General features: G+C 39.7%; 2 protein-coding genes across 3 annotated transcripts; one reads left to right on the forward strand and one right to left on the reverse strand.

The window, feature by feature from the left end:
• Positions 1–28: 28 nt before the first annotated feature.
• sult1st6 (sulfotransferase family 1, cytosolic sulfotransferase 6) lies at positions 29–15,974 on the forward strand. The gene is made up of 7 exons (XM_080873171.1): positions 29–811; positions 1,439–1,567; positions 8,160–8,257; positions 8,479–8,605; positions 12,409–12,503; positions 13,798–13,978; positions 15,038–15,974. Exons 1-7 carry the CDS (start codon positions 625–627, stop codon positions 15,148–15,150), a joined length of 930 nt encoding a protein of 309 aa, XP_080729297.1. The 5' UTR covers positions 29–624; the 3' UTR covers positions 15,151–15,974.
• Positions 15,405–27,861, reverse strand: atp2a1l (ATPase sarcoplasmic/endoplasmic reticulum Ca2+ transporting 1, like). Of its 2 annotated transcripts, XM_080873170.1 has the most exons (24): positions 27,579–27,861; positions 26,622–26,639; positions 26,218–26,300; positions 24,980–25,084; positions 24,002–24,140; positions 23,078–23,158; positions 22,904–22,989; positions 22,508–22,805; positions 22,254–22,420; positions 22,071–22,159; positions 21,873–21,975; positions 21,647–21,778; positions 21,397–21,513; positions 20,551–20,769; positions 20,351–20,462; positions 19,968–20,191; positions 19,631–19,851; positions 19,340–19,542; positions 19,165–19,250; positions 18,949–19,082; positions 18,721–18,838; positions 18,493–18,610; positions 18,168–18,213; positions 15,405–16,072 (listed from the first exon to the last, which is right to left on the reverse strand). In XM_080873170.1, the coding sequence occupies exons 1-23, from the start codon at positions 27,694–27,696 to the stop codon at positions 18,209–18,211; spliced, it is 2,976 nt and encodes a 991-aa protein (XP_080729296.1). In that variant the 5' UTR covers positions 27,697–27,861; the 3' UTR covers positions 15,405–16,072; positions 18,168–18,208. The 2 variants fall into 2 exon arrangements, with proteins under 2 accessions (XP_080729296.1, XP_080729295.1); XM_080873169.1 differs by lacking the exon at positions 18,168–18,213.

A 27,861-nucleotide genomic window follows, 5' to 3' on the forward strand; every position in this document is an offset into this window, starting at 1 on the left:
TTCCTTCCTCAGATTACAGAGGAAGCAGTCAAGACAGTATTGTGAGGAAAAGTGGAATTCATACGTAACTAGGAACGTTACATAAGGGCACTTTAGTGTAGGTCTGCTGGTGCAAGTTCCTGTGATCGCAGACTGATAAGAACCTGGGTACAAGCACTCAGGGAGCCAGCTTACAAAGATAGAAAGAGGGGCAAAAAGAAACACGTTTTAAAGTGACTGAGGCACTCAGACTTCAGCTGGGAGTTCATTGTTTCTGAGAGGCCGCTGAGAGACTCCTGCTCCCGCATTCAGATCTGGGAGGCGACTTACGCTGCAGACCACGAGAAATCAAGAGGAAACAAGGCAGCGCTGCTGTTGGCCGGGGTCATGCAAGGAGGAGATAATGACAGTTTAAAAAGGAAGTAAACACGCTGACTGTGGGACTGACAATCAGGAAGAACAGGACCATTAGAAGCTGGGATTTATGTGGCTCATTGGCAAATCAGCAGTGAGTGGTTGACACAGACAGCTGAAGGCAGGACCTCGGGAGTTTGTTGAAGTTTTTTTTTTCTCTTCAATTTAAAAGAGGCAGATTTTAGCTCTCTGTTCTTGATTTCCTTGAGGCAGCTTTTGGCAGTGTAAAAAATGTCAGAGGAGAAAGAAATGACTTATAGCGAGGCTATTCATAAGGCCAGCTCCTCCATCACACGCTTCCCTCTCATCCCAGTCAGAGGAGTGCCTCTCATGAACTACATCGCCAACAACTGGGACAACATCTGGGCTTTTTGTCCCGATCCATCGGACCTCCTCATCGCCACCTACCCCAAAGCAGGTACTCAGAAACAGTGTTAGACACAAAGTACTGATCTCAAGCAGCTTTATTTGCGTTCTTACATTTCTAACACTTTACACTTCCACTCACGGGTATGGAGAAAAATACTGTGCATTTTCCTTATCTGTTGCAAATTCAGATGTTACATGAAAATATGCAGGACTGCACTGCCAAAACAGCATAGAAAATGAAGCACACTTTCCCTTTTCTCTTTAATGCAGCACTTTAACTTGTGAGGAAATATTTTTCCATTGTGGTGTTAATGCTTTCTTCTTCTTCCATTACTTGATTGTTAAGTAGTTTTTCCACTAAGTCTACCAAAACATTGTGTGTGTGTAACTGCTTAAACAAGCAGGCAATAAAGGAAAACACCAGTAACTCTAGACTAATCCTGTAATTACGCCTTCATGAAGTGTGAGAGTTATAATTTAAGCAAACAAACAACAAAGACAGACTACTTTTCCTGCCCTTCAGTCTCTGGACTAATTTGTTAGACTGTGGAATCTGCTGTAATGTGGCACTACTAAGTAGCTGGTGTCAAAAAAGACGTTTGTTGGACTGTTGTTAATGTTTTTACTCAATGTGGTGAGATTTAGCAGTGCACCGTTTGATGTCTCTGTCTCATAGGGACTACATGGACCCAGGAAATTGTTGACCTGCTCCTTCACAATGGAGATGCTGAGGCCTGCAAACGAGCCCCCACACCTGTCCGCAGTCCATTCCTAGAGATCTTCTCCCCACCTCCCATCCCTTCAGGTGTGTGTTTTATCTATGTTTTTATTCTCTACTGTGACTCAGCAGGTTTAACATGTAGTTGTAGCATGTCAGAACTCACAAAAACAAGTCAAGGAGGAATGTTTCTGTAACGGATCGTTTTTTTCCCATCCCAATCAGAGTCAATGAGTTCTCAACCCATAAGCATATCCCTCCAAAGAAAAGACTTGAACTGGAGTTCTGTAGGCGATCAACAAAAGTTACTGTAGTTGGGTCATTTCAGTGAACGCAGCTGTGCTTTTCCAACACAGATTAGCCATATTTGTGTTTGACTAAACTTTAATACCAGCCAGTTGAATTTTTACAATGAAGCCAACTTTCAAGCATGTCACGGTGACCTAACAGGCAGGTTTATAACAATAAGTCACAGACAGCTAAAAAAGTAGCTGTAGTGTTTTGCTGCAGGGTTTTGGCACAACAGTCAGTGTTACTACTGTCTAAGGAAATCTTAAATGTACTGGGGTGCTAGACTTACCACTATATCCAAACCATTAGATACAAGAAAGAAAACTAGAAAAATTTGCATTTCCTGCGAAAATGCAGTGTGGATGCCTTAACGGCTGAAGATATCTGCTGAAAAAAGCTGAAAAAGTTGAAACAAAAAAAAAAAAAAAAAAGATGCCCTGAGCAGGATTCGAACCTGGCCCTCCTGATCAAAGGGCAGATATTTAGCTCACTGAGCCAAACACTTTCTCACAAAGAAAAGGTGGAGAGATTGACAATTGTGCTAGCAGAATTTGGGCAAAAAAAAAGGGGTGAAAATTCTGCTGAAAAGAGTTCCATCAGCAGAATTTCTGCTGAAAAGAGGTGAATGAGCAGAATTCTGCTGAAAAGAGTTTTTTTCTGAAAACAGCAGAAAAAACTGAAAATTTTGCTGAAAAGAGTTGAATGAGCAGAATTCTGCTGAAAAGAGGTTTTTGCTGAAAAAGAGCTGATAAAGTTTGGATTTGTGCTGAAAAGGGGTTAAAAAAACTGAAAATTTTGCTGAAAAGGGGTGAATAAAATGAAATTTGTGTTGAAAAGAGTTTAAAAAAAGTTTAACTGTTAAGTGAAAGAAATGTTGCCATAAGCTGGATTTGAACCCAGGCCTCCCAGTCTGAGAACGGATGCTTATCTCACTGAGGTAAAGCACAGCTCAGCCCATCATGCAAAATCAGTGACCACATTGATAATGTGTTCCATTCATTTCAATGGTCAAAAGTCATAACACACATCAGCAGAAATAGCAGAATTTTTTAAAGTTTAAACATAGCATTTCTGCTAAAACTTAGTATTTATACTAAATAATATTTTTTTCCTGCCAAATCATAGCATTTGTGCTGGAACACAGAAAGTTCCACCAAATCATACAATTTGTACTAAAACATTATTTATGATTTAGCAGAAACATTGGGACTTGGTAGAAATACTATGATTTACATGAAATACTTTGACTTAGCAGAAGTACTACAATCTAGGAAAAAAGTACTAAAGCATAGCAGAAATTCTATCATTGAGCAGAATTACTAGGATTTAGAAGAAATACTAAGATTTGGCACAAACACTGATGTGGCTCAAGAACCTTTATTGTGCAGTTATACTATGATTTGGAAGAAATACTATACTTTGGCACAAATACTATGATTTGGAAGAAATACTATGTTTTAGCACAAATACTATGATTTGGCTCAAATACTATAACTATCCTCGGTCAGAAGGAGAGGCTGACATCCAGGGATTCGATTACCACAGGTGGAGTTTATTGCGGTCAGTTGGATGGTACAGGGAGGTATGGCATACAGTAGGAGGATGTGGAGAGGTGATATGGTGTGGTTTCTATGATTAAGAACAGGGTATGCATTACAACATGCATACAGATTAAAGATTAAGAAAACTGGTAACAAATTCCTCCACTACAAATCAGTCTGATGCCACTTTTTACAGGGTTCCCGTTTACTAAGGCACTACCCAAAAGGCGCCACAAGAGGGCACTCCAACACAAGAGATGACCTATTTACACTGATGCACTTAGTAAACAGCCCCTACTTAGCCACTACATAATACAGTGATATTACAGTATACAAATTCACACGAATACTATGATTTGGCAGAAATACTATGACTGAGTAGTAATACTATAACATAACAGATTTCCTAAAAAAAACTATTAAATTGCAGTAATTCTATGACTTGGCAGAGATACTACGTTTTAGCACAAATACTATAACAACGCAGAAATACTATGACTTAGTAGTAATACTATAACATAACAGTTCAATGTTCTTGCACAAATACCACAATATGGCAGAAATACTATGTTTTAGCACAAATACTGTGATTTGGTATAAATACTATGATTTGGCACACATACTATATTCCGCAGATACACTATAACATAACAGATATGCTACAACTTAGTAGTAATACTATAACATAACAGAATTATTATTTGGGCACAAATACCACGATTTGGCAAAAATACTATGATTGGGTACAAATACTATGATTTGGCAATAATACTGCATTTTAACACAACTACTGAGATTTAATTGAAATACTATGATTTAGAAGAAATACTATTACTCCATACAAATACGATACTTTGGGACAAATACTATGTTTTGGTTCTAATACTATGATGTGCAACAAATACTATGATTTGGCACAAGTACTATGATTTAGTACAAATACTATGATTTGGCAGAAATACTATGACTTAGTAGTAATACTATAACATAACAGATTTCCTAAAAAAAAACTATGAAATTGCATTAATTCTATGACTTGGCAGAGATACTACGTTTTAGCACAAATACTATAACAACGCAGAAATACTATGACTTAGTAGTAATACTATAACATAACAGTTCAATGTTCTTGCACAAATACCACAATATGGCAGAAATACTATGTTTTAGCAAAAATACTGTGATTTGGTGTAAATACTACGATTTGGCACACATACTATATTCCGCAGATACACTATAACATAACAGATATTCTACGACTTATTAGTAATACTATAACATAACAGAATTATTAATTGGGCACAAATACCACGATTTGGCAAAAATACTATGATTGGGTACAAATACTATGATTTGGCAATAATACTGCATTTTAACACAACTACTGAGATTTGATTGAAATACTATGATTTAGAAGAAATACTATTACTCCATACAAATACGATGCTTTGGGACAAATACTATGTTTTGGTTCCAATACTATGATGTTCAACAAATACTATGATTTGGCACAAGTACTATGATTTAGTACAAATACTATGATTTGGCAGAAATACTATGCCTTAGTAGTAATACTATGACATAAAAGATATACTATGGTTTTGCAGACATACTATGATTTTGCACAAATACCATGATTTGGCACAAATGCTATGATTTAGCAGAAATACTATGATTGGGTACAAATACTATGATTTGGCAATAATACTGCGTTTTAACAACAACTACTGAGATTTGATTGAAATACTATGATTTAGAAGAAATACTATGACTCCATACAAATACGATGCTTTGGCACAAATACTGTGATTTGGCAGAAATACTATGACTTAGTAGTAATACTATAACATAACAGATTTCCTAAAAAAAACTATGAAATTGCAGTAATTCTATGACTTGGCAGAGATACTACGTTTTAGTACAAATACTATAACAATGCAGAAATACTATGACTTAGTAGTAATACTATAACATAACAGTTCAATGTTCTTGCACAAATACCACAATATGGCAGAAATACTATGTTTTACCACAAATACTGTGATTTGGTATAAATACTGCGATTTGGCACACATACTATGATTTGGCAGAAATACTATGCCTTAGTAGTAATACTATAACATAAGAGATATACTATGGTTTTGCAGACATACTATGTTTTTGCACAAATACCATGATTTGGCACAAATGCTATGATTTAGCAGAAATACTATGATTGGGTATAAATACTATGATTGGGCAGAAGTACCATGTTTCAGTACAAATACTATGATTTGGCAGGAATACTCTGGTTTAGCAGAAATACTCTGATTTAGCAGAAGTACTATCTTTTGGTAGAAATTCCTGCTAAAAGGTACTATTTCTGCGTTTTAGCAGAAATACTGTAATTTGGCATAAATACTATAATTTGGGATAAATACTATGATTTGGCACATATAATATATTCAGCACATATATTATAAAATAACAGAAATATTATGATTTGGCCCCAAAACCATGATTTTGCACAAATACCATGATTTTGCAAAAATACTATGACTTGGCAGAAATACTATGATTTAGCAGAAATACTATGATTTGGCAAAAGTACTTAGATGTAGTAGAAGTACTTTGCTTTAGCAGAAATACTATGATTGAGGAGTAATACCTAAACATAGGAGAAATATTGATACACAGACACACATACACAGACAGTAAAGGGAACAGGAGCTGTGGAGAGTCTGGGCTTGGTATATGTAGGTCAGTTAAATTAGCTGCACCTGCTGTAGTCAGCCCTTACACACACAGAGACAGAGAGAGGTGTGAGTTTTCTTCAGTGTATTTCTGACATTCAGGATTCCCCTCGAACAAATGGCCATAATTTCCTAACCGTAGAGGCTAGAACGGTCATTCAGGCATCGTTTTATTCAGAAGAGATGGGGGAATCTTCAGGTCTTCATAATTCAGAGATAAAATATAAATTATTAAAGATATATGACTTGTAATACACTGTAACTGAGTAGAGGCGAAGCAAAAACTGCCTTGACTTGCTCTCAAACAACCTTTGGTAACTCTAAATCTATATGGAGCATCAAAATCATTCTTTCACCGTAAGAAACAGCAGGCTTTGGTGAACAGTCATGGAAATTTTCAGGGCTCTGTGGAAATCCATCAAAAAGATATGACGAGAGAAAAAAGTGGTTCATTTCCAGAGATTGAAATCTGATGAAATCTGAGCGAGGGACAAATTTCCTACCCTCAAACAAGTCCAACTCATTTCAGAACGGTAATAGGTGAGAAAGAAATTCTTGAATTGTGAGCGTCAGGAGTGTCTGAAGATATACGGGGACAAGCATCATGTCTTAACTTTGCTTCGTTAAGGAGATATGACAATTTGAAAATGCCTCTCATCAGAGAAATCCAGCAGTGATTTTGAACAAACTCTCCATTGAGTTTATATGGAGAGTTTTCTGACTTTGTGTTACTCTGAGGAGATTTGCAAAGTATCTATAAGTCCCACAACAATGATAGTGACATTTTCTGAAAGCCAGCAAAAATACCTACGTCTTGATGTATAATTTGTGGGGCTTGAGTGGAAATTGAGCGAGTAGCAAGAAGTTGTTTGGACATGAAGAGAAAATTCAAACAGTTTCACTGTCCCCTCTGAGTTAATTGCATAGCAACCATAGCAACGCATGTATTTTCTGAAAAATCACAATTTTGCAACTGAAGACTTAAAGAGAGATAAGATGAAAACGGTAGAAGATCTGAAAAAGCTGAATCACACAGGAATAGCCAAATCATTTGAGAACGTTTTAAAGTTTGAATGGAGTTTCTAGGTGAAAGTATGAGGAAGTAGTTAAGTTTCAAAGACAAGAAAGTTTTAGCAGAATTGTGGAAGTTTCCCATTCATTTCAATGGGACAAATTAAAGGAAAAAAGTGTAATATTTTAAAAAGTATAATAGTAATAAACACCAAAAGTCATAGCCGGCATTAGCAGAAAGAGCAGAACAGTTTAGAGTTTGAACGGTGAAAATAGCACAAAAATTGTGGAAGTAGATCCACGGCGAAAAGTGTACGGAAACACCCGGAATAATAAAGAATAAAGAGAAACAGGAACTCAATAGTGTGGATGCCTATTAAGGCATCCACACAATAATGAACTTTACCCTCCCACCCTTTCTCTCCCCTGGACTGTTGACTCAACAAAACATGCCTATGTTTCATCAGTCTCTAATCACTTCAGGTGTTCTTACCTTGATTATCCAGACTTGGTCCCCTACTGTGTTTGTTATTTTTGTCAGGTACATTTTTATATTGTATTTATTCATTTTCAGTCATCTGGGAAAAAGTAAAAACAGGACTTAAATATACTTCTTCTAATTCAGGTTGGTTATTCAAAGAACAGATACCTGGAAGGCTCCATGTTAATGCAAACGGTTGTATAACAAAACACTGAGCTAAATGACATTACATCAAAATAGCTGGATGATATCATTCTCTTGTAGTAGGCTACTACAAATGATCTTGCAAATACCTCAGAATAAGGTGAAATCCTATTAGTTCACAATATGCTGAGTCATTCGGTCATTTTAGTAGAAATCACGACAACAGTTGCTCTGGTTTGGTGCTAAGTAAAATTGAATTGAATTAAATTAATACTGCTGTCACATTTTTTGGGAAATTTGCCTTAAGTTAAATGGCCGTGTCAACTTTTTCTCCTGTTTAATGTTATTTTAACCATGTTAAAAAAAAAGTAAATTCAACAATGCTAATAAGCAGTTTCCATTGGTTGGAATATATGAGAAATCATGGAATACACATGTTAAGTTTTTCCTGTGTCCAATTCCCTGGATTTATGTCTCAGGTCTTGATCTTCTGGAAAAAATGGATCCCCCGAGAGTTATCAAGACGCATCTTCCTTTTCAGCTGGTGCCTCCTGGATTCTGGGAAAACAAATGCAAGGTGAGACTTCTTGTCTATCAGACTTCAGCGAGAGTAGAAATTCCTCATTTTATTGCTTCTTACTAGACAGAAAACTCATGCAGCTTGAAGGTAAAAGGTTCATGATACGGCACATAAATGAGGTGGGAGGTTACGAATGCCATGCTAGACACAATCTCATCAAATAACATGTTCTCTGTACTGTGAATATCTTTTTGTGTTCCTCCTGATTATGTGGGAAGTCGATCTACGTGGCACGCAATGCCAAAGACAACCTGGTGAGCTACTACTACTTTGATCTTATGAATCAGACCCAGCCTGAGCCAGGGCCCTTTGGTGGCTACATCCACAAGTTTATGCAAGGAGAGCGTAAGTATATTTCCCTCTGTGTCCTCATACCTATTCTAAGCCATCAATAGCCCTATATGTTTACCCACCAAAGCAGCGTCTTTGGTTGCCTGGAGGCTTTTGTGAACAAAATATGTGATGGTGGATGGAAACTATGACAACTTGTGTAACTGCCTTTTATGCTTGAGTGGTCATGATAAGATTAGTTGCACCCTGAGTGGCTGTAGCGCGCATATCTTGGGAGGATCTGGATGAAAATGTAACCTTTTTTAAAAAATATATAAATAAATGGAATATTTCTTCATCATGACAGCCATAAAAAAGCTGCTTCTTTACTGCTATTTCTTTTGTGCTTTTTTTCCCCACCATATGTGCCTTGTTAGGAACATAGTTTGCTTTGTAAGTAAGTATGAAACCAATCACACAACTTTATTAAATTTCAATGCATTCATTCCAGAATGGGAAAAAAAATGATTTCCTTAGAAAAAGACTTAAATGGTTGCTGTAGGGTCATTAAATGATAACTTTTTGAAATGTCTTTATATTAACAATTGGATATATGTTAACTACCTATAAATGAAGTCACTGGGTTGGGTAATGCAAAGTGAATTATTACCTGACTCCTCTCAGCTTGTTGAGAGGAGAGTGTTTAGTTGTGATAGAAATCAAAATCTTGGTGACATATAACCAGTTTGGCTGCTTTGCTGCTGATTTGACTGGAACATATTAAAGCATCTGTGCCAGTTTGGTGAAGATTAGGGAACAAAAAGGTGGCCTTTCATAAAACACAATATGGTGGAAATGTACATAATAGGTTTCGTTGGGCTTGATTTATTTAACAAATTTAATGGTCCGTCAGTTAATCAGATTCAAAGATAGATCCTTTGTTTGCAGGAAATTACATTGCCATTTACATGCCATAAACACTGACATAAACAATATTAATTCCTAATAAAGTTAATAATTTATGAATAAATAAAACACCCAGTAACTAACATGAAAATATGCAAACATTTTGGAAAACTCATATTATTAGTACTGTGCATTAAATGGGCTTACAGCAGCTGATATGAAGGACCTCCCGAGGAGCTCAGACTGCACTTTGGTTCAGTCAGTCTTTGACTGATTTGCTACTTTTGATAACCTCCAGGGATTGGAGTGGGTGTGCAGGTTCATCAGGTAAAATCAGATCTAAAATCTGGCAAAGTTCAAACATTACATGCATAAACTCGTATTCCACCTTGGCTCACTGGTTGCGCTCGACTGCTCAAGGCACAAACATGAAACTTGTTCATAAGAATCAGAGGCTTGTCAGTTTGCCAGGAACTGAAAACATGTACCGTTCATGCAAATGTGTACTGATGTGTAAACTTTTGACCCAACCCTTATTTCTTTATGCTTTGCTTTCAAGGAGCCCTTTAACTTTAAGTGGTCTTGAGCAATAGTTCTTCAGGTTTTCTGAAGGTCTTTCAAAGTTTTCCACTGGCTGCTTTTTCAGTCATTTTAAGTCACTGTACCTCACTATTTTTAAAAGAATATTTTGTTTATTTTTTTAAAATCACTTAACACTGATTTATAAATCATTCAAGCACAAAAAGGCACCCAATTCAAGGGATGAACCAGTATTGTATCTACTCAAAACAGACAGCTTCACAAAGAACTGTGTTGTCTTCATAGCGCTTGTTAAAAAAACAACACAACATCCACTTACGCTTTGCGAGCTGCCGCTCCAAACATTTTATTAATATCCTTATGCCACACCACAGACCAGTCTTCTTTTATGTGCTCCCCCTTTTTTTCATTAATATTTTTCATTAATATTTTTTCTTTCTTTTTTTTGTGAACACCATCAGAATATAAGATAAAAACAAATCCAGTTCACTAGTTTTGCAGATTAAGCCTAACTGGTCTTTTGACCGTATGCTCTGACCTCTGACCTTTTCCACATACCCATGTCCATCTAGTAGTTTCAAGTCAGACACTGTCTCTGCATGTGACACATCAACATTTTCATCTTCCTCACCACATTGTTCCTCCTGAAATGTCTCTTTAGTCTTCAGTAAGTTGCGACGGTTCCTTCTGAACACATGACCGTCTTCAGTTCTTACGTCACATGATCTCGGACCTGATTCCTGAAGAACAATGGCTTTCCTGTTCCATGCATTCTGATCTTGGATTCTCACTACATCATCCTTTGCAAGCAATCCAAGTGCTCTTGTTCCCTTGTCGTATTGCTGTTTTTGTTTCCATTTCAGATGCTCTTGCTTTTTTATAATTTCTTCACTCTGCTTGCTCTCTGCATAGCAGGGCAAAGTTGTGTGTAGCTTACGACTCATCAGCAGTTCTGCAGGGGATAAACCACAGTCAAGAGGAGCAGTCCTGTAGCTCAGCAGAGCTAAATAAGGATCTGATTGACTGTCTGTAGCCTTCTCCAGAAGCTGCTTGATGTTGTGCACTCCTTTTTCAGCCTTGCCATTTGCCTGTGGATGTTGAGGACTTGTGTGACATGTTTAAAGCCATATTCTCTTGCGAAATTCTGCCATTCTTTGCAATAATAGCAAGGACCATTGTCACTAATGACAGTTTCTAGAAATCTGCTCTGAAACTTCTTACATGTTTCACACTTTCCGATCATGTTCTCAATGTCTTTATTAATACCAGGCCGGTACACAGTGTCTCTAGCCCTCCTTTTACACTTTTCTATTCCCAGTTGTCCCTCATGTATTCTTTGAAGTATCCCTTGTCTCAGACTATGTGGTATCACAATCCTATTGCCTCTCAACAGCAGGGCCAGTCTCCTTGGATAGTTTCCATCACTGTTTGCAGCTCCTTGTCTACAGCCGTCTCCTCACATACTTGTTTTATCTCCATGGACTCACAAAGTAACTCCCTTAGTGCTGATGTTCTCACTGTTAGGTATGAATTTTCCAACAAAGTTTATCATTCCCATCACTCTGAGCACACCTCTCTTATCTTTCGGGCGTGCAGTGACTGTAAATTGTGTCTTTAGACACTTTGTTACTAGCAGCCTGTCACAAAAAAACACACTAATTTGTTTCAATTTCTTTAGCTGAATCTGTGATGATTCTCAAAGAGCTATTAGCTGAAACCTTGGCATAAAATGTTTTAAAGAATTGGAGGACAAAAAAAGTGGTAGACAGACCATGACAACAGCCTCATTTTTCAACATGACAATGATCTTAAAAACACTGCAAACGCAGTAAAAGCATACCAGGATAGAAAACACACACAATAGGACACTATAAGTCATGGATTGGCCTCCCCAGAGTCTGGACCTTAACATTACTGGAGCAATGTGGGATCATTTTGACAGAGAACCAAACAAAAGGAAGCCAACATCTTTAAATGTCCTTCAAAAAGCAAGAGAAGTACGGTATCTTTGAAAACTACTGAAAGAAATTAAGCTGCCTGTATTGTAGAATAAAGGTGGTCATACCAAATATTGATATTAAAGCTAGTCAGAATGACACATCTGTCAATAAGTCACTGTACGTACTTTTAATTTTCCTAGTATAAAATAAAGAAATGATGAATTATGTAATCATAATTCATCACTTTGCAATAATTCATCAGCTCTGCAGTTACACAGCTGTAAAGTCATTAAAGGTGGTCAAGTTTATCAGTCTCTTATCAGCCGACAGTTACTAAAATACCTACTGTCATAAATGTTGATGTTAAGCTGTTAATGAGGCTTTACGATAGCCGTAAATATAAACATACACTCAGCATAAACCTGGACTGGAGTAGGAGAAATGTTTTCATCAAAGCTGCTTGAATGAATGGCCTTTGCTCTGCTTCTACAGTGTCATGGGGCTCCTGGTATGATCATGTGAAAGGTTACTGGCTGGAGCGAGAAAAGAGGAATATTCTGTACCTCTTCTACGAGGACATGAAAGAGGTGAGGAGAACACGTGGATTATAACCAAAGCATGTTGCGCAACCTTCTTCAAAGCAAACGTAATAAACGCAGCGCATTCCTTTGATCTCATATGTAAAGCTGAGATTGAATGATTAGGAAGCCTTGTTATAGACGCAGATTTAGACCAGCTTCATGTATAAAGGAAAAAAAAGAAAAGTAATGCCAACTGTCTGACATACAGCTGAAAAGAAAGAGCAGATTTTTTTGTAAACAATGTGACTACCGGCAAATCTCCTATTTCTGAAGATTTAAAAACAAATGTACCATACTCTTAAAAGACATTCAATATAAATTAAAAAAATACTTTGAGATATTGTTCAAAGAACTGTATATATGTATTAGTTGCACGACAGAGAAAGTTGGACTGCACAGTCGTGTGGAAAACACCCAGTGATTCAGTTGCTTGTAGAAGCACCTTTAGCATCAATAACCTGAAGTGAAGGTTTTCTGTATGACCTTATCGGTCTCTCACATCGTTATGGAAGACTTTTGGACCCTTCTTACAGTTCATTGATGTTTGCAGACCTTTATTTAAACCCAGGTTTCAGTTAGTTTGAGGTGTGGACTTTGATCGGGCCATTGCTTACCTTTATTCTTTTCTTTCCCAGCCCTTTTGTGGTAGATTTGCTGCTGTGCTTGTGGCCATTGTCCTTTTGCATGATCTAATTTCAGTGAAACTTTACCTATTGGACAGATGGCTTCACATTTAACTGTAGATTACTTAACAGTTGGTATGAGGTGTTTTCTGTTGATATGCTGTATTTGCAAACCTTTTATAGAGGTGCTCACACTTCCTGAAGATCAGTTAATCAAGCGCATTTAATTAGCTTGCTTCTACCAACTGAAGCAGTAAAGGTGTACTTAGTTTTTCACAGGACTGCACAGAATCCCGTGATAAACATCCTTTTTCACATGACCAGTCAATTCATAAATATCAGCATACTTTATATTGTAAGCTAAATACCCTGAAGTGTTAGAGAGAGAAACCCAACAGGGCAATGATCTGCTGTGAGCAGTTGTCCACAGTGAGGAGGAAGAACTCCCATTTAACAGCTTCTCCCAATTTGATTTCCGTTATGTAATCTCTCCTCACCGGTTTGCAGTGTTTTGTTTATCACTTCTTATGATTTTACTTTTTCCGTTACCTTCAGGTATTTGCTGTTTTCAGTCGTAATGTGGTGACACCCCCTCTTGTTTTATCTGTTTGAACATCTGTAATGAATTTTAAAAATTAATAATCTCCGCACATACTCTGTCACATTTATTTTCCCAGAATCCTCGGCGTGAAGTGGAGCGCATCATGAAGTACCTGGACTTGTCGGTCTCCGATGAGGTCGTCAGCCAAATCGTGGAGCTCACCTCCTTTAAAAACATGAAGGAGAACCCGATGGCCAACTACTCCTGCATTCCATCTCCGGTGTTTGACCAGTCCATCTCTCCTTTCATGAGAAAAGGTGCACTATTAAATTAAAGATATGCAGGAAAGTCAATCTCAGTCGCCAGTGAGTCCCTTACGTAGGGCAGTTAAAATGTCATGAACACCTATATTTGTCTCAGACACACAAATATCTTCATGTAATAATGTCACAAGGTTAAATCAACTTGTGAACAGTCTGAGCTCCTCAAAGGCAGCAATTACTGCTCTGCTACCTGTCCTTCAGTGCAGGGGCACCCCCTAGAGGTCCCTGGATTTTGAGCTCTCGCTTCTATTTTATTTATACATTACAACAACTTAACACTCAAATGAATAAGTCTGTTGGCAGATATTAACTAGAGTCGATTTAAAGTTTTGGAGGATTTTTAGTTCAAACAAGGCATCGTTAGCCTGGGCTTCTGCAACAATTATATGGTCAGTTTTTCCCCCTCACTTTTAACAAACCAGTCATTAAGTATTTAATCAGCACAATATAATTACATCTATAAACAAAGATACAGTTTTGGGAGTTTTACCTCTGTACACATCACAGTGGATCTTAACTCAAACAGTCAAGATGTAACTGAAATGCAGACGTCCAGGTTTTTAAAAAAGTATGGGGCTAAACATTACAGCTAGTCATACAGATAACCTCACATTTTCACAGGCTTAAAATGAGTTTAACAAACGTACATGATTTTAAATAAAAGGATTGTTTGATAAGTTCTGAAATTTCATGGCCTCAAGAAACTGCTTGTCAATCAATCATCTAATGACTACATATAAAAATGGCTGAAAAACATCCGGAGCAGTTCAAGCTGGAATTCTGCACTTTGCAGTTTTTGATTTAAAATCCACAGTGATACAAAATGTGAACAGTGTTTACACGCATGTTGTATGTTACATGTTATAATTTAATAAATGTATTAGCGGTAAATGAGACACTGTGTGGGCATTACATATGACTGTTTTGGAAAACATTTTTTAAGCACCAGTCAGTTATTCATTTGTGCAAAAAAACAAAAAAAACAAAAACATTGATAGAGGCTTTAGCATAAATTTTCCAACTTAACAAAATTGTCTTCCTTTTCATATGCAGGTGAAGTGGGTGACTGGAAAAACCATTTCACAGCTGAGCAATCAAAGCTGTTTGATGAAGACTATGAAAAGCAGATGAAGGACGTCGACATACCGTTCAGGACCCTCATCTAATGGATCCGGGGGTTTCTGGAATTCGCTGTGCAAACCAAAGACTGATGACTGTCGCTGAGCCACGCTTAAACAGCAGAAGCGAAAAACAAAAAAAACCCGTCATGGGCTAAAAAAACCAAAATAGTTGCTATAAAATTAAAATGGTTTGACTCACATTTAATATGTATGGATGTTGAACACTGTAATCACTCATCCTCGTGGCATTTCCAGAGGAGGTCATCTAAATGTACTCCCAATAAAAACATGCTCCACAATAAATTCACAAGTTTTTAATCATCACTTTATTGCAGCTTATCAAGTAAACAATATATAAGACCAAAAGTGTTGTGACTGAGTAGACATGCCCATTTTATGTCACGAGACCTCCAACTGAGTCCGCTGACCGCATGGTCATAGAGAGCGCTGGCGGCTGAAAGCAAGTGGTTTTTCTGCCCATATGAAGTCATTTTAAACAACCCTACACCACACTGTACAGAGCCCAGCTAAAGCAGGGAGGCTGCACAAGACACGAGCAACGAAGACTAGAATCAAAGTAATGAGCTGGAAAGTCAGTCATATGAAAATGGACAGAGGACGCAAAAACACAACAGCTGAGAATATCCAAGGTTAACAAAAAAAAATAATCACCTTTAATACATACTTTACTTCTTAGAATAAAATCTTAAATATTACTGCTTTATCTGGTTAATCAGGATACTTCCCCTCATTTTAATTCAATCTCCTTCCTTATACAGAGACTATTTTTATTGCAGATTTTAAACAAATTTTATTGTTTGTTTTTTTTCCATAAGGTTTTCTTTTTTCAGTCTTTTTCTTCTTTATGGCTCCCCTCTTTGGCTGTGATCTTTCTCTCTCCTCCGCTTCTTTCTCTTCAGCCCTGAAGATCCTCTTCTTCTACATCTCTATTTAACTTCTGTACCTGCTGCAGAGACCAGAGACACGTGATTTGGTAAACAAAGGAAAACTACGTGATTTCTCGTGTGATAAGAAGAATGACACTTTGATAGCGTCTCTCAAACTTAAAGTGACAGGGCTTCACAAAATTCAGTTTGTGTACAGTTCAATATGGCATGCAGAGGATCAAAGGACTTCACAAGCATAAAAACATATTAAAACTACAAAATACAAGCAATGCAACAGAAATGCATACATATAAACAGACACCTGCACGCACACACACACACACACACACACACACACACACACACACACACACACACACACACACACACACACACACACACACACACACACACAGTGCTTAAAAATTTATAAGACCACCAAGGTAAGGGTGGTCAGCTGCCCTAAATTAACAGTTTTGTTAGTTTACTAAAATATTTTTTAATATTTCTGGTCTGGTTAATCAGCCTTTATACACAAGCCCTTTAATCAAAATGATATTTTTGATGCTAAAAAAGAAATATTGTCATTCGTGTATTTATAAATTTACTGTTTTACGAAATAATAAAGCACATTATTACTTCAAATGCCAGTTACTTACTGAGGACTTTACTTACTTTTTTGCCAGTACAGTTATTTTTTTACATTGCTGAACAGAAAATTAGCTTCAGTGTTTAATAATAATGGATTGGATTTATATAGCGCTTTTCAAGGCACCCAAAGCGCTTTACAATGCCACTATTCATTCACTCTCACATTCACACACTGGTGGAGGCAGCTACAGTTGCAGCCACAGCTGCCCTGGGGTAGGCTGACATATCGCGCCATCGGCCCCCCTGGCCAACACCAGTAGGCAAGTAGGGTAAAGTGTCTTGGCCAAGGACACAACGACCAGGACGGAGAGCCCAGGGATCGAACCAGCGACCTTCCGGTTACAGAAGCGCTTCCCAACCCCCTGAACCACAGTTACCCTCACTTAACTTTTGACTTCTCAGTCAGGTCTGGTGTGTTGGCTCAAATTAAAACATGAACTTGGTTAAACCCCCCAAAGAAATGTAAAAACTTTACAGATTTGTAAAATAGTTGTGTTTTCTTAAATTTCTTAAGCACTTTATCCGTAAGCAATACATAAAATTAAATTCTGCACAAAATCCTGTTGAATATAAACAGAAATATGAAAACAAACAAACTTTGACACGACAGAAGTAGGAGGCCAACATGATACTGACAAAGACAAAATGCACATGCTCTTTATTTACCAGACCACTAAATGTGGCTGAGCTCACTCGTAGGCTGTATAGCGATCTATTATTTAGTGGAAACATTAGCTAAATGTCTCATTAAAAAGGTGTATTTTAAGAACTGCTTGAAATTATTGTTAGACTTCATATTTGAAGGTAGGTTCCAGAGTTTGAGGGTTTAAACATAAAAAAGCTACATCCCCGATTTGTCTTCATAAGGAGAACAAAGAACAGTTTCACAGTATGACTTTCTTTCAGAAATATAAGCTAGTTTAAGAAGTTTAAGACAATTTAAGCCTTTATTTACAAGGGAGAGCATTTTAAATGTGGGGCTTACTTTATGAAAAAGTCACTGTTATTATTTATAAGCTTCATATAAACATGTAATAAATTATTTTGGAGTTTATTGCAGCTCTAGAGGAAAAAACTACACATAATGCTAACAGTAAAAGAGATTAAGAGTAAAATCTGTTGACAAAGGGAACAATTAATACTCACACAGACCTTTTATCTGCTTACAGCTATATCATAAAGTGCTAAGAAAAAACATTTGTTTAATGTTTATATAATGATTATAAAAGGTAACCTTGGTGAGATACAAAGTGATCTACTCACCTGCTCACGGTGATCTCACGAAGAAAAAAACAAAAACCAATAAACAGAAACCTCAGATCAACACACTCGGGGGTCTCCCCATACAGAAGTCATGATACCCAATGTTTTTCAATTTGATTTTCAATGAATGAGTAGTGAGGAGACCCCGGAGGTCACAGTGAGTCTGATAACAGCTTGAACACATTGAAATAGCAACAAATACACAAACAGACAAACAGTCTCTACACAGCGCTACACACTGCAGTGTGAGCCTTGGAATACCTTGGTTTAGTTACAGGTTAATGGTGATGGGTTGGCTGAATTTAAGCTGGAAATGGACAAAAACAAACGGGTTACGTGAGTTAATGATGAATGGAGAGAAGTGAAAACAGGCAGATTAAAAACACAGAATCAAACCTGATTGAATTAAAATGAAATTAGATAAAGGCTAGGTTAATTTTAATAAGTTAAAATATTAATAAATAGTCTGAAAAGATGATAGTAGTAATGCATGAATGATTAAGTAAAACTATTATCTGTTATCTTAGGAACTGGGACAGATCTCTGTTTATTTTTGTTCTTGAGGATTTATAAAAGTGCTGCTTACCTTCAACGTAGTTGCGGGCGAAGAACTTCAGCACCTCATCAATGGCAATGACGGGGAAGGAAAGTTTCAGGACCATCAGCCACTGCTCCACTGACAGATGGGTCAACTTGAAGATCATCTGGAGAGGAAAAGAATGGAAGTCAGATGAAGCTGAACCCCACGGAGGAAATCCACATAAACTAGAGCTTCTAAAACAAAAAAGATTTTCAAACTGAACTTCTGACTCACAGGGAGAGGATCAACATAGATGATCATGAAGTGCAGGGACATGGACAGGGTCATGGCAGAGAGCAGCCAGAAGTTGCTCCATGGGGGCATGCGCACCAGAGACTGATTCTCAGACAAGCTTGAAGAGGAAGAAGAAGAAGAGACGTGAGAGCAGAATATATCTGTTGCATGAAGAAACCTTTTTTTTTTTACAAGCTACATCCTCCTCTATCACATTCAAAGAAGTACCTGTTAAGAGCATTGCACATCTCAATGGTGACCAGTACAGACAGGGCCATGGTCATGGGAGGAGAAGCCTCAAAGATTTCACATTCCAGGCCTTCAAAGTCCTCGTTGTCATCGTGGCACTGCATGAAGTGTGACTGCACGGATAGGAAGTAAAATCAGTAAATGTCTACATCTGTGTTTAGTGGAAAGCAACAGGAAACAGAGAAAAACACTCACCAGCTGATAGTAGGTGACCCCGGGGCCAGTGGGGTCATAGATGAACCACCAGGCAGCGCCACCAACAGTGGCAGCACCGACATATCCTGTTAGTGTAGGTGGATCGTGTCAGTGTAGACAACTGTTGTACCTACTTTCAATCAAAATCCATCCAAACTCACACAGTTCCACTTACCACCAATAGCCATGTATCTGAAGAACAGCCAGCCAGAGATCAGAGGCTCCTTGGGGGAGCGTGGGGGCTTGCCCATGATGTCCAGATCAGGTGGGTTGAAGCCCAGAGCAGTGGCGGGCAGACCATCAGTCACCAAGTTGACCCAGAGCAGCTGGACGGGGATCAGAGCTTCGGGCAGACCCAGAGCAGCGGTAAGGAAGATACTGAGGGAGGGTAATGGGCTGAAGTTAAGCCAGAGACAAAAAGAAAGATGTGTAGCTGTACAGAGTGTGTGTCAAACAGGTCACTCACCAGACGACCTCACCAACGTTGGAGGAGATGAGGTAGCGGATGAACTGCTTCATGTTGTTGTAGATAGCTCTGCCCTCCTCAACAGCAGCCACAATGGAAGAGAAGTTGTCGTCAGCCAGGACCATCTCAGAGGCAGACTTGGCAACGGCAGTGCCAGAGCCCATGGCGATGCCGATCTCGGCCTTCTTCAGGGCAGGGGCATCGTTCACACCATCACCAGTCTGCGGTTGGAGGAGATGAAGTATGCATTAGACAAACCAACCACCAGACAACACTTTAACACAACCTCTGTGTCGGTAACAGGTTTAGTTTGCATCCTGCACTGCTGGGCTCTTACCATGGCAGTGATGTCATCATAACTCTGGAGGAACTCAACGATCTTGGACTTGTGGGACGGCTCCACACGGGCAAAGCAGCAAGCCCTGCGCACAGCCTCGGACTGCTCGTGGAGAGGCAGATCATCAAACTCACGTCCGGTGTAGGCCCTGCCGGAGACATCCTCGTCCTCGCCGAAGATGCCAATGCGACGGCAGATAGCGATAGCAGTTCCCTTGTTGTCACCTGACACATGGAGAAGGAGAAAATGAGTGGAAACCTTGTAAAAAGGACAGTTTCCGGAGAATAAAAACAACTTTGTATGATTGTGTATTAGCAGAACAGAAAGATCCGATTTTCTGATTATAAGAATGGTATAATAAAAAAGCTCTCCATGACACTAACCAGTGATCATAATGACACGGATTCCAGCATCTCTGCACAGCTCAATTGAGCCAGTGACCTCCTTACGAGGGGGATCCAGCATACCCACACAGCCAACGAAGGTCAGGTCCATCTTAGGGGAGAAGGAAACAAATCAATCCAAGTTTTTACATGTTGTCATGGCTGTATCTCCAGGTTTCAGTTCAGTCAGGATGTCTAACCTCATAATCGGCAAACTTGGTGGAGTCCTCAAGGTTCATCTCCTCCAGCTTCAGTGGGGTGTCACGAGTGGCCAGGGCCAGGCAACGCAGGGTGTCACGGCCAGTACCCCAGTCCCTGATGACAGCCAGAATCTTCTCCTTGATGGCGTTGGTCAGAGGCACACGGGTGGTGCCGACACGCACATAGGCGCACCTGTCAATCACACCCTCAGGAGCACCCTAGGCATGAAGCAGGAAGATTGTAAAGGCGGCACAGAGACAAACAATTTCGGCCTGTTCTTTAATATTTATTCCATCTGCTACAATTTTTTTTTTAAAGGAAAAATGCAAATACCAACAGAATTAATTTTTTAGGAACTTCTACACCAAAAAGCTGAAGATGTCAGCTTTAAGCTACTACATTTCAACTAAATCATTTTAACAGTGCAACTTGTAGTAGAACAAAAATGACTTATGAAAGATATGAGTGACTTTAAATCCAGAATTTTATTACGTTTATCATCTTTAGTTGTATGTTGCGTGTTGACAGGCCAGCTTAGCTTTGTTGTAAAAACAGACATCACAAGCAGGGAGTGAATCTACTAACAAACCCGGGGACACTGAATGCTCATAAGATAATTAGATGATTGCTATGTTGCATACAATAAAATCAGAAACTAAAGGTTTGAGACCATAACGTCATGAGAAAAGCGATTAATGGTGATGGATGATGTGCTTTCTCATAGACCTTTACACAGCTGGATCAGATGAGTCACCCCCTGCTGGCCATTAGAAAGATTGCAGTTTTCAGAACCCTAGTCCATCTTTTATCCCAAACACTATGACAACAGGTAAGAGTGAACTGACCTTAACAAACATCTTGGGACCACCATCACCTTTACCAGGAGTGCAGTAAACAGACATGGACTTCCTGTCACGGGAGAACTCCAGAGTGAAGTTCTTCTTCATGAGCTGCTTGATCACCTATTGATCGATATATATGTTTTTACTATAAAGCAATAAAAACTCTCAAGCGTAACTTCAGCTCACTACAATGGTTTTCATCAGCAAACGTAAATCGCCTTCATTGCTCCACAAATGAAACGAGCTGACTTACTGAGCAGCATGCGTTGGCTCTCTCAATTCTGGACAGGTTCTTCACGTTTGAGTTGAACACGTTCATCTTCTCAACCAGGCAGCACAGGGCGGTCTCAGTAGCCTCACCGACCTTCTCATAGATCTTCTTGGACTACAGAAAACAAGAAATGAAGGAGAGAATTTCTTTCTCTGCAGGTAGTAAAGTCGAATTGTGGCAAATAAAAAGTGTGGCTTTCCGATTTTACCTCGTTGTAGTCCAGAGAGGAGTCGTTGCACAGGGCGCAGATGGTAGCCAGCTCAACAAGACCGTCGTGTGAGCTGCAGTTGACCTTGGCACCACCCTGGGTACTGATAGGAGGAAATTGCAAACAAATTAGCGTTGGATTGTCTGAATTTGATTGGCTACACCGAACAACGATACATGGCAATAAAAGCCAACTTACACCTCGCCCTCTGGGGTATACTTGGAGCCAGAGATATCAAAGGCATCGAGGTCAACGTGGTCCCCATCAACAGTCTTGACAATAAACATCTGCAGGGGAGGAAACAAAGACAGTTTTTGCACATGAAGGAGAGTTCATGAAAGCTGTCTAAAGTACACTTTTCTTCATTGGTTAAAAACCCACCTTGGTCACACACATCTGGTTGGTGGTGAGGGTGCCAGTTTTGTCAGAGCAAATGACGGAGGTGCAGCCCAGGGTCTCCACAGAGGGCAGGCTTCTGACAATGGCATTCTTCTTGGCCATACGGCGAGTACCAAGGGCCAGACAGGTGGTAATGACAGCGGGCAGACCTGAGGGACATTAGTGAAAAACTGAGTGTGACAAACAAGCAGCGGAGTGGAAACATGTTGTTCTTTCACTGTGTTTCCTGTCCTCACCCTCAGGGATGGCAGCGACAGCCAGAGCAACAGCGATCTTGAAGTAGTAGACAGCACCACGGATCCATGAGCCTCCGTGGACGGGGTCATTGAAGTGGCCGATGTTGATGGCCCAGACAGCAACGCAGATCAGGGAGATGACCTTGGACAGCTGCTCGCCAAACTCGTCCAGCTTGGCCTGCAGAGGAGTCTTCTCCTGCTCGGTGGCAGCCATCTGGTCACGGATCTTGCCAATCTCAGTGGAGACTCCAGTGGCGACAGCCACACCAACGGCCTTGCCGGCAGCAATGTTGGTACCCTACAGAGAAAAAAAACGGGGAAGAGAAACCTGGTAAGGCTAAGGAAATGAAAGGACAGGTGAGAGAAATAATTATCATAGTAACAGGATATACTGACAGAGAAAAGCATGTTCTTCTTGTCCTGGTTGACAGCTCTGAGGTCAGGAACAGATTCAGTGTGCTTGATCACACTGACAGACTCGCCTGAGAGTGAAATCAGAGAATTAACTCAAAACTGCCAACGGAGAAAGGACAGAAAAGGATGTAGTGGCTGATTTTCTTAAAAGCTTACCAGTAAGGATGGACTGGTCAACACGCAGGGTGGTGGACTTAATAGAAACAATCCTGATGTCAGCGGGGACTTTGTCACCAACTGTGCAAAGAAGAGAAGTTATCATTAACATTTAGTGAACTGTTAGAGAACACATAAATAACTTTCTTACTGACATTAGAAAGAAGTTAAAAACAACCATGGGGACTGTGTGTGAAAAACGTTTCCTACTTAATTATGTTGGCACCTCCATAACATCCAAATGACTGCAATAGTGCCAAATAGTTCAATTCATGTCACTCATTTATTAAAACTGAATTCAATCAAAGTGAAATATAATACTACCACCGCTAATACTATGAATAGCTCCTAAAATAGGCACCAAATGCTCAGACAACTTGCTAAATTTCTATACTTAATCCACGGATTTCATAATAGTGCAGAGCTCTAAATGACACATGCTCTGACCAATCAGAGTGAAGCACACATGGTGAGGGGGGCAGGGCCACCAGCTAGAGTGGCAACAGGTGTGCACTGACAAATTAACAGGAGTGTCAACGGCAGCGAGGGAAGAGGCGGTGCGGCAGGTGCTCGTGGGGGGAATTTATACTCATAATTTTGTTTTCCTACAGTCAGCATGTTTTCGCTGCGGTGTTACTCTGTCGTGCCTCATTCACGCCGCCTTAAAAAGACACAAGGCTCTGACATCAGCCTTCCTCGGGCACATCTATCCTAAACTTGTGTCTGCCTTTCACTCCCTGAATAGAAATGCAAGGAACTCAGTGAAAGCATCTTCACAGCTTCACTGTAATTAGACATCGAAGAGTATTTGATACAACAGGTTGTGAGTATTCCCCGGTTGAAAATATATACAGAGCCCCCCGACAGACCATTTAAAAAAATAATTAACACAGACTCCCCATGTGGAAGCTCGACATCTCTTACCAGACACTTCCACAATGTCTCCAGGGACGATTTCCCTGGCCTTGATCCTCTGCACACTCTTTCTGTCAGAGCGGTAAACTTTGCCCATCTCGGGCTCGTACTCCTTGAGAGCCTCGATGGCACTTTCAGCATTACGCTCCTGCGGCAAACACAGACACAAACTCTCATTAAGAGTTGAAAGAAGAAAACGGGATCTGCTTAAAAACTGCAGACAAATAAAAGTATAATCTTTGTATCAGAGGATACAGAGACACCACACGGATGTCCACATGCCTGTTCATCCTCGTTTGAATGTAAACTATACTAATTTTGTCCTTGGTCTGGCACTGGGCATGTCCTCTAAGAGGCTTTGAGTCATTACCCACAGCAATTACACCCGTTACTGATGTCACATGAGTAGGTCACATCTGTTATCTGATGTGGTCTGGTCCATATTAGGTTTCAGTAGAATTTTTATGGTGGGTTTTCTTTTTAGAGATTTTTTTTTTTTTAAATCAGTATGGAAAGTAGTGCAAGAAAATAAACTCATTTAGGGAAATGTAATCTGGGATGATCTTTGATTAGCGGGTTGCTAATGTCAGTTCTTTAGATGCGGAAAACAGAAGGGAAGGGAAGCAGCTGATTTCAACACTTGGCATGAACATGATGACAGCAATGTTCCCTCTCTGAGTGATGCCTGACAGCAGTGCCACACACTTATTGGCATGTATGAAGAAGAGCATGACTAAATGTCTGAAGTCCAAACAACGGCAGATATAACGTGTTAAATATTTTAAAAAGTCATACAGTAATAATATTATATAAATGTTTTCATACTTGCACATAAGATCGAGTGAGCGCTGATGTACATTTCAGATTTAAGAGCTTGAAAATGCGAATTGAGAACCCAACTCGGGCAGTAACTGGAACCTGTGTACTTTCTGTCATCAGTGTAATGGATACAGCTTATTGCTCAACGACCTGGGCCTCATTACTGACCTGCCACACGCCAACAACAGCGTTAGCGATGAGGATAAGAAGGATGACGAAGGGCTCCACGAAGGCAGTAACGGTCTCCTCACCTTCCTCGAACCAGGCCAGCACCTGTGGTGAGAGCATGGTTAGTGCGGTGGAGACAACAGTGACAATGGGCTATCCTGCTCCTGAGAACCAGCGGGCCGATATCTCTTAACAACAAAATGCTTTTCATTAATTTTTCTTGTAAGCTGAACTAAAAACCTCTAACAAGTATATAAGCTTGTACAAATGTGTTAGCGGTTGTAGAGATTGCCATGAAGGGGGGGTAGGTACTTATGGGACTTTTTATATTTGTATGAATTCAGTGTTTTTATCTATATCAGTTACATGATTAAAAAAAAACATGTAAACAATTTTAAAAAAAAGAAAGAAAAGCACAATAATTTTAAACATATACCTACACAGACATTTTTTAGACCTTTTCATCATTTACATTTAGTCATATTTTGGTCTTTTCTTTTCCTGTACTAACGCTTTTATTTTGATAATAGCTGTGTAAAAATGATTTCAGATTAATCTCAGTGTCCTAATAGCTCTTCACTCCTTCTGACTTAAAAGTGTCTTTCTAAGGAGGGCCTTCGTTCCTTCTTCAGGCCTGACCTTTCCCGAAGGATTCAGTTTCTCTCCTCAGCTTGGGGCTTTCTTAAAATAAACCCTTACCCTTACCACTTCCTCGAGCCCCCCATCTCTCACTGGCTCCTCAATATTCGCCTTCTAAGGCCATCGTGACAGCTGCCCGAAAGGGTGAAACTGGCCATAGCAATTAATACACCTCCTAGTAGACTTCGCAATTGGTCTCCCTCTTCTCAAGTTGTCGTCCTCAAAAATACATAGAGGGGCGGAGGGGATGGGAAGCTGTCTTGACAAAGTGGCCATAAAGTAGTGCAAGTAACTGCAGCATGCTTGCTTTAGTGGACTGGTTTGTGTGATGGACTAAACTAAATGCAATCACCTTTTAAGTTGACTCTTAAGAATGTGTGAGGGGCCGGAGATTACATCTAAACATGTGAAATGATTAGCTGGATGTTATCTTAAACCTGAAGAGTGTATTCTTGTTATTAGTGCTATTAAACTTGGAACCTGTCCACAAGTGTCAGTGCCTTGCTTCATTTGTTGCTGCTGCTATTATGTCTACTACAAATACTCCTCCTGTCACTTAAGCTTAAAATGTAAATGACAGGAATAGCTTGTTTACTTACAAAGGAGATGCAAGCGGCCAGAAGCAGGATCCTGACAAGCAAGTCCTCAAACTGCTCAACGACCAGCTCCCAGATGCTCTTACCTGCAGGACAAGGACACAATCAGTGGATAATAATCACCTCATTAAGCATGCATTAGAGTGTATTTGTGTGGTACAAGTTTGCACACTATGGTTTGGATTTGTGATTGACCAACAATCTTCAGTGGCAAGTGTGATGCAATTATCTTATGGTGATTAAATTACACAATCAAAATGCTGCCTGCTTGTTTTGACTGAAGACCTTTTGAGGATGAGCGTGACTTCAGTGAAGTCACGCCAGTCATTCTCTCTGGGTGATATCAGGTGTCTGGAAGCTCTTGTTCACATTTAAACATGCAGTAAATGTGTTGAAGGAACACTTACCCTCCTCAGCGGGCAGCTCTGGAGTTGCACACCAAAGTGAAGGAGGTGGAGACAGAAGGAGAGCGGGGCGAAAAGACAGTCAGTTAAAGTGTCTCACGATCGTTATTAAACATTATCAGCATAACACTATGATGGAATTATACAATAAATGCGCCCTCTAGTTTATAAAAACATCCACCTTTTCAAAATCCTCTGTGTGCTTCACACTTAATAACTTAAGCTCTACAACTCAGTGGCTTAATTAAAAACACATTGTGTTGCTTAATTATTTCAGGAGGACCCAGCCTACTTTGATTTCCAGTCAAAGCCTGCAAAACCTCTGTGAAAGCTCGACTGTTTTCACAAAAATTCAATTAATAAAAATGTAATGACTGCTTACTAAGTGTTGTAAAGCAACGTCACAGTGAGTGCAGGAACATGACTGCTAAAATAACTGTAATACATTATTAAGCAACTCTTGCCATGGAATTTGCCTTCCTTGTAGTTATTGATTAGCAATCATATTCCCGATCACTTAGTCGTAAGCCGTCTGAGGACCTCCCCATTTGATCCGGCCTAAAATTATCCACACCTCTTGCTATTGCCCACACCATATATCACCCAGGAAGCTTCCTGAGCCGTCACCTGTCTCTCTCGCTCTCCAGTCATCTTCTCTGGCTATCTTTAAATAGCTCTTCAAAGCTCTCAAAGTCTCTGCTTCTCAATGTCTCTGCATTTTTATCAGCTGCTGCGACTGCACTCTAAAAAAGCTTTAACCCAGCCCTGCTAACTACAAGCAAGGCAAGAAACTCCACTGGTGTTGACTAAGGAAGACTTCCAGAACTTATCTTAGCAAAAGCTGTGATGCTTTGTGGAATATTCTGAATGCAAACACTGAGATGTTTCATTGACAGTTACTACGTGGGGTTTTCTTCCTTCAGTAGGCTTCCCACCCATCCCCGATGCCCGAACTCTCACCATTGAAGCCATATTTGTCCAGGTTCTTCTTGAACTGGTCAGGAGTGAGACCAGTGTTCTCGTTCACCGAGAAGTAGGCCAGGCATTCTACCGAGGTCTTCGCGTGTGCGTTCTCCATCTTCTCTGGATAGACAAGGGATTGGCCGACTAACCGTGTCTAGCCCCGCTCTTTGACTTCTTTGTTGTTCTCTGCTGTTTTCACCCTTGTTCCACCACCCTCACCTAGACGTGTGGCACCCTCCAATTCAGGAGTGCTGGACTGACAGAAAGAGCGAATAAGTGC

Source organism: Rhamphochromis sp. 'chilingali' (assembly GCF_963969265.1).
Source record: "Rhamphochromis sp. 'chilingali' genome assembly, chromosome: 22".
Taxonomy (NCBI): domain Eukaryota; kingdom Metazoa; phylum Chordata; class Actinopteri; order Cichliformes; family Cichlidae; genus Rhamphochromis; species Rhamphochromis sp. 'chilingali'.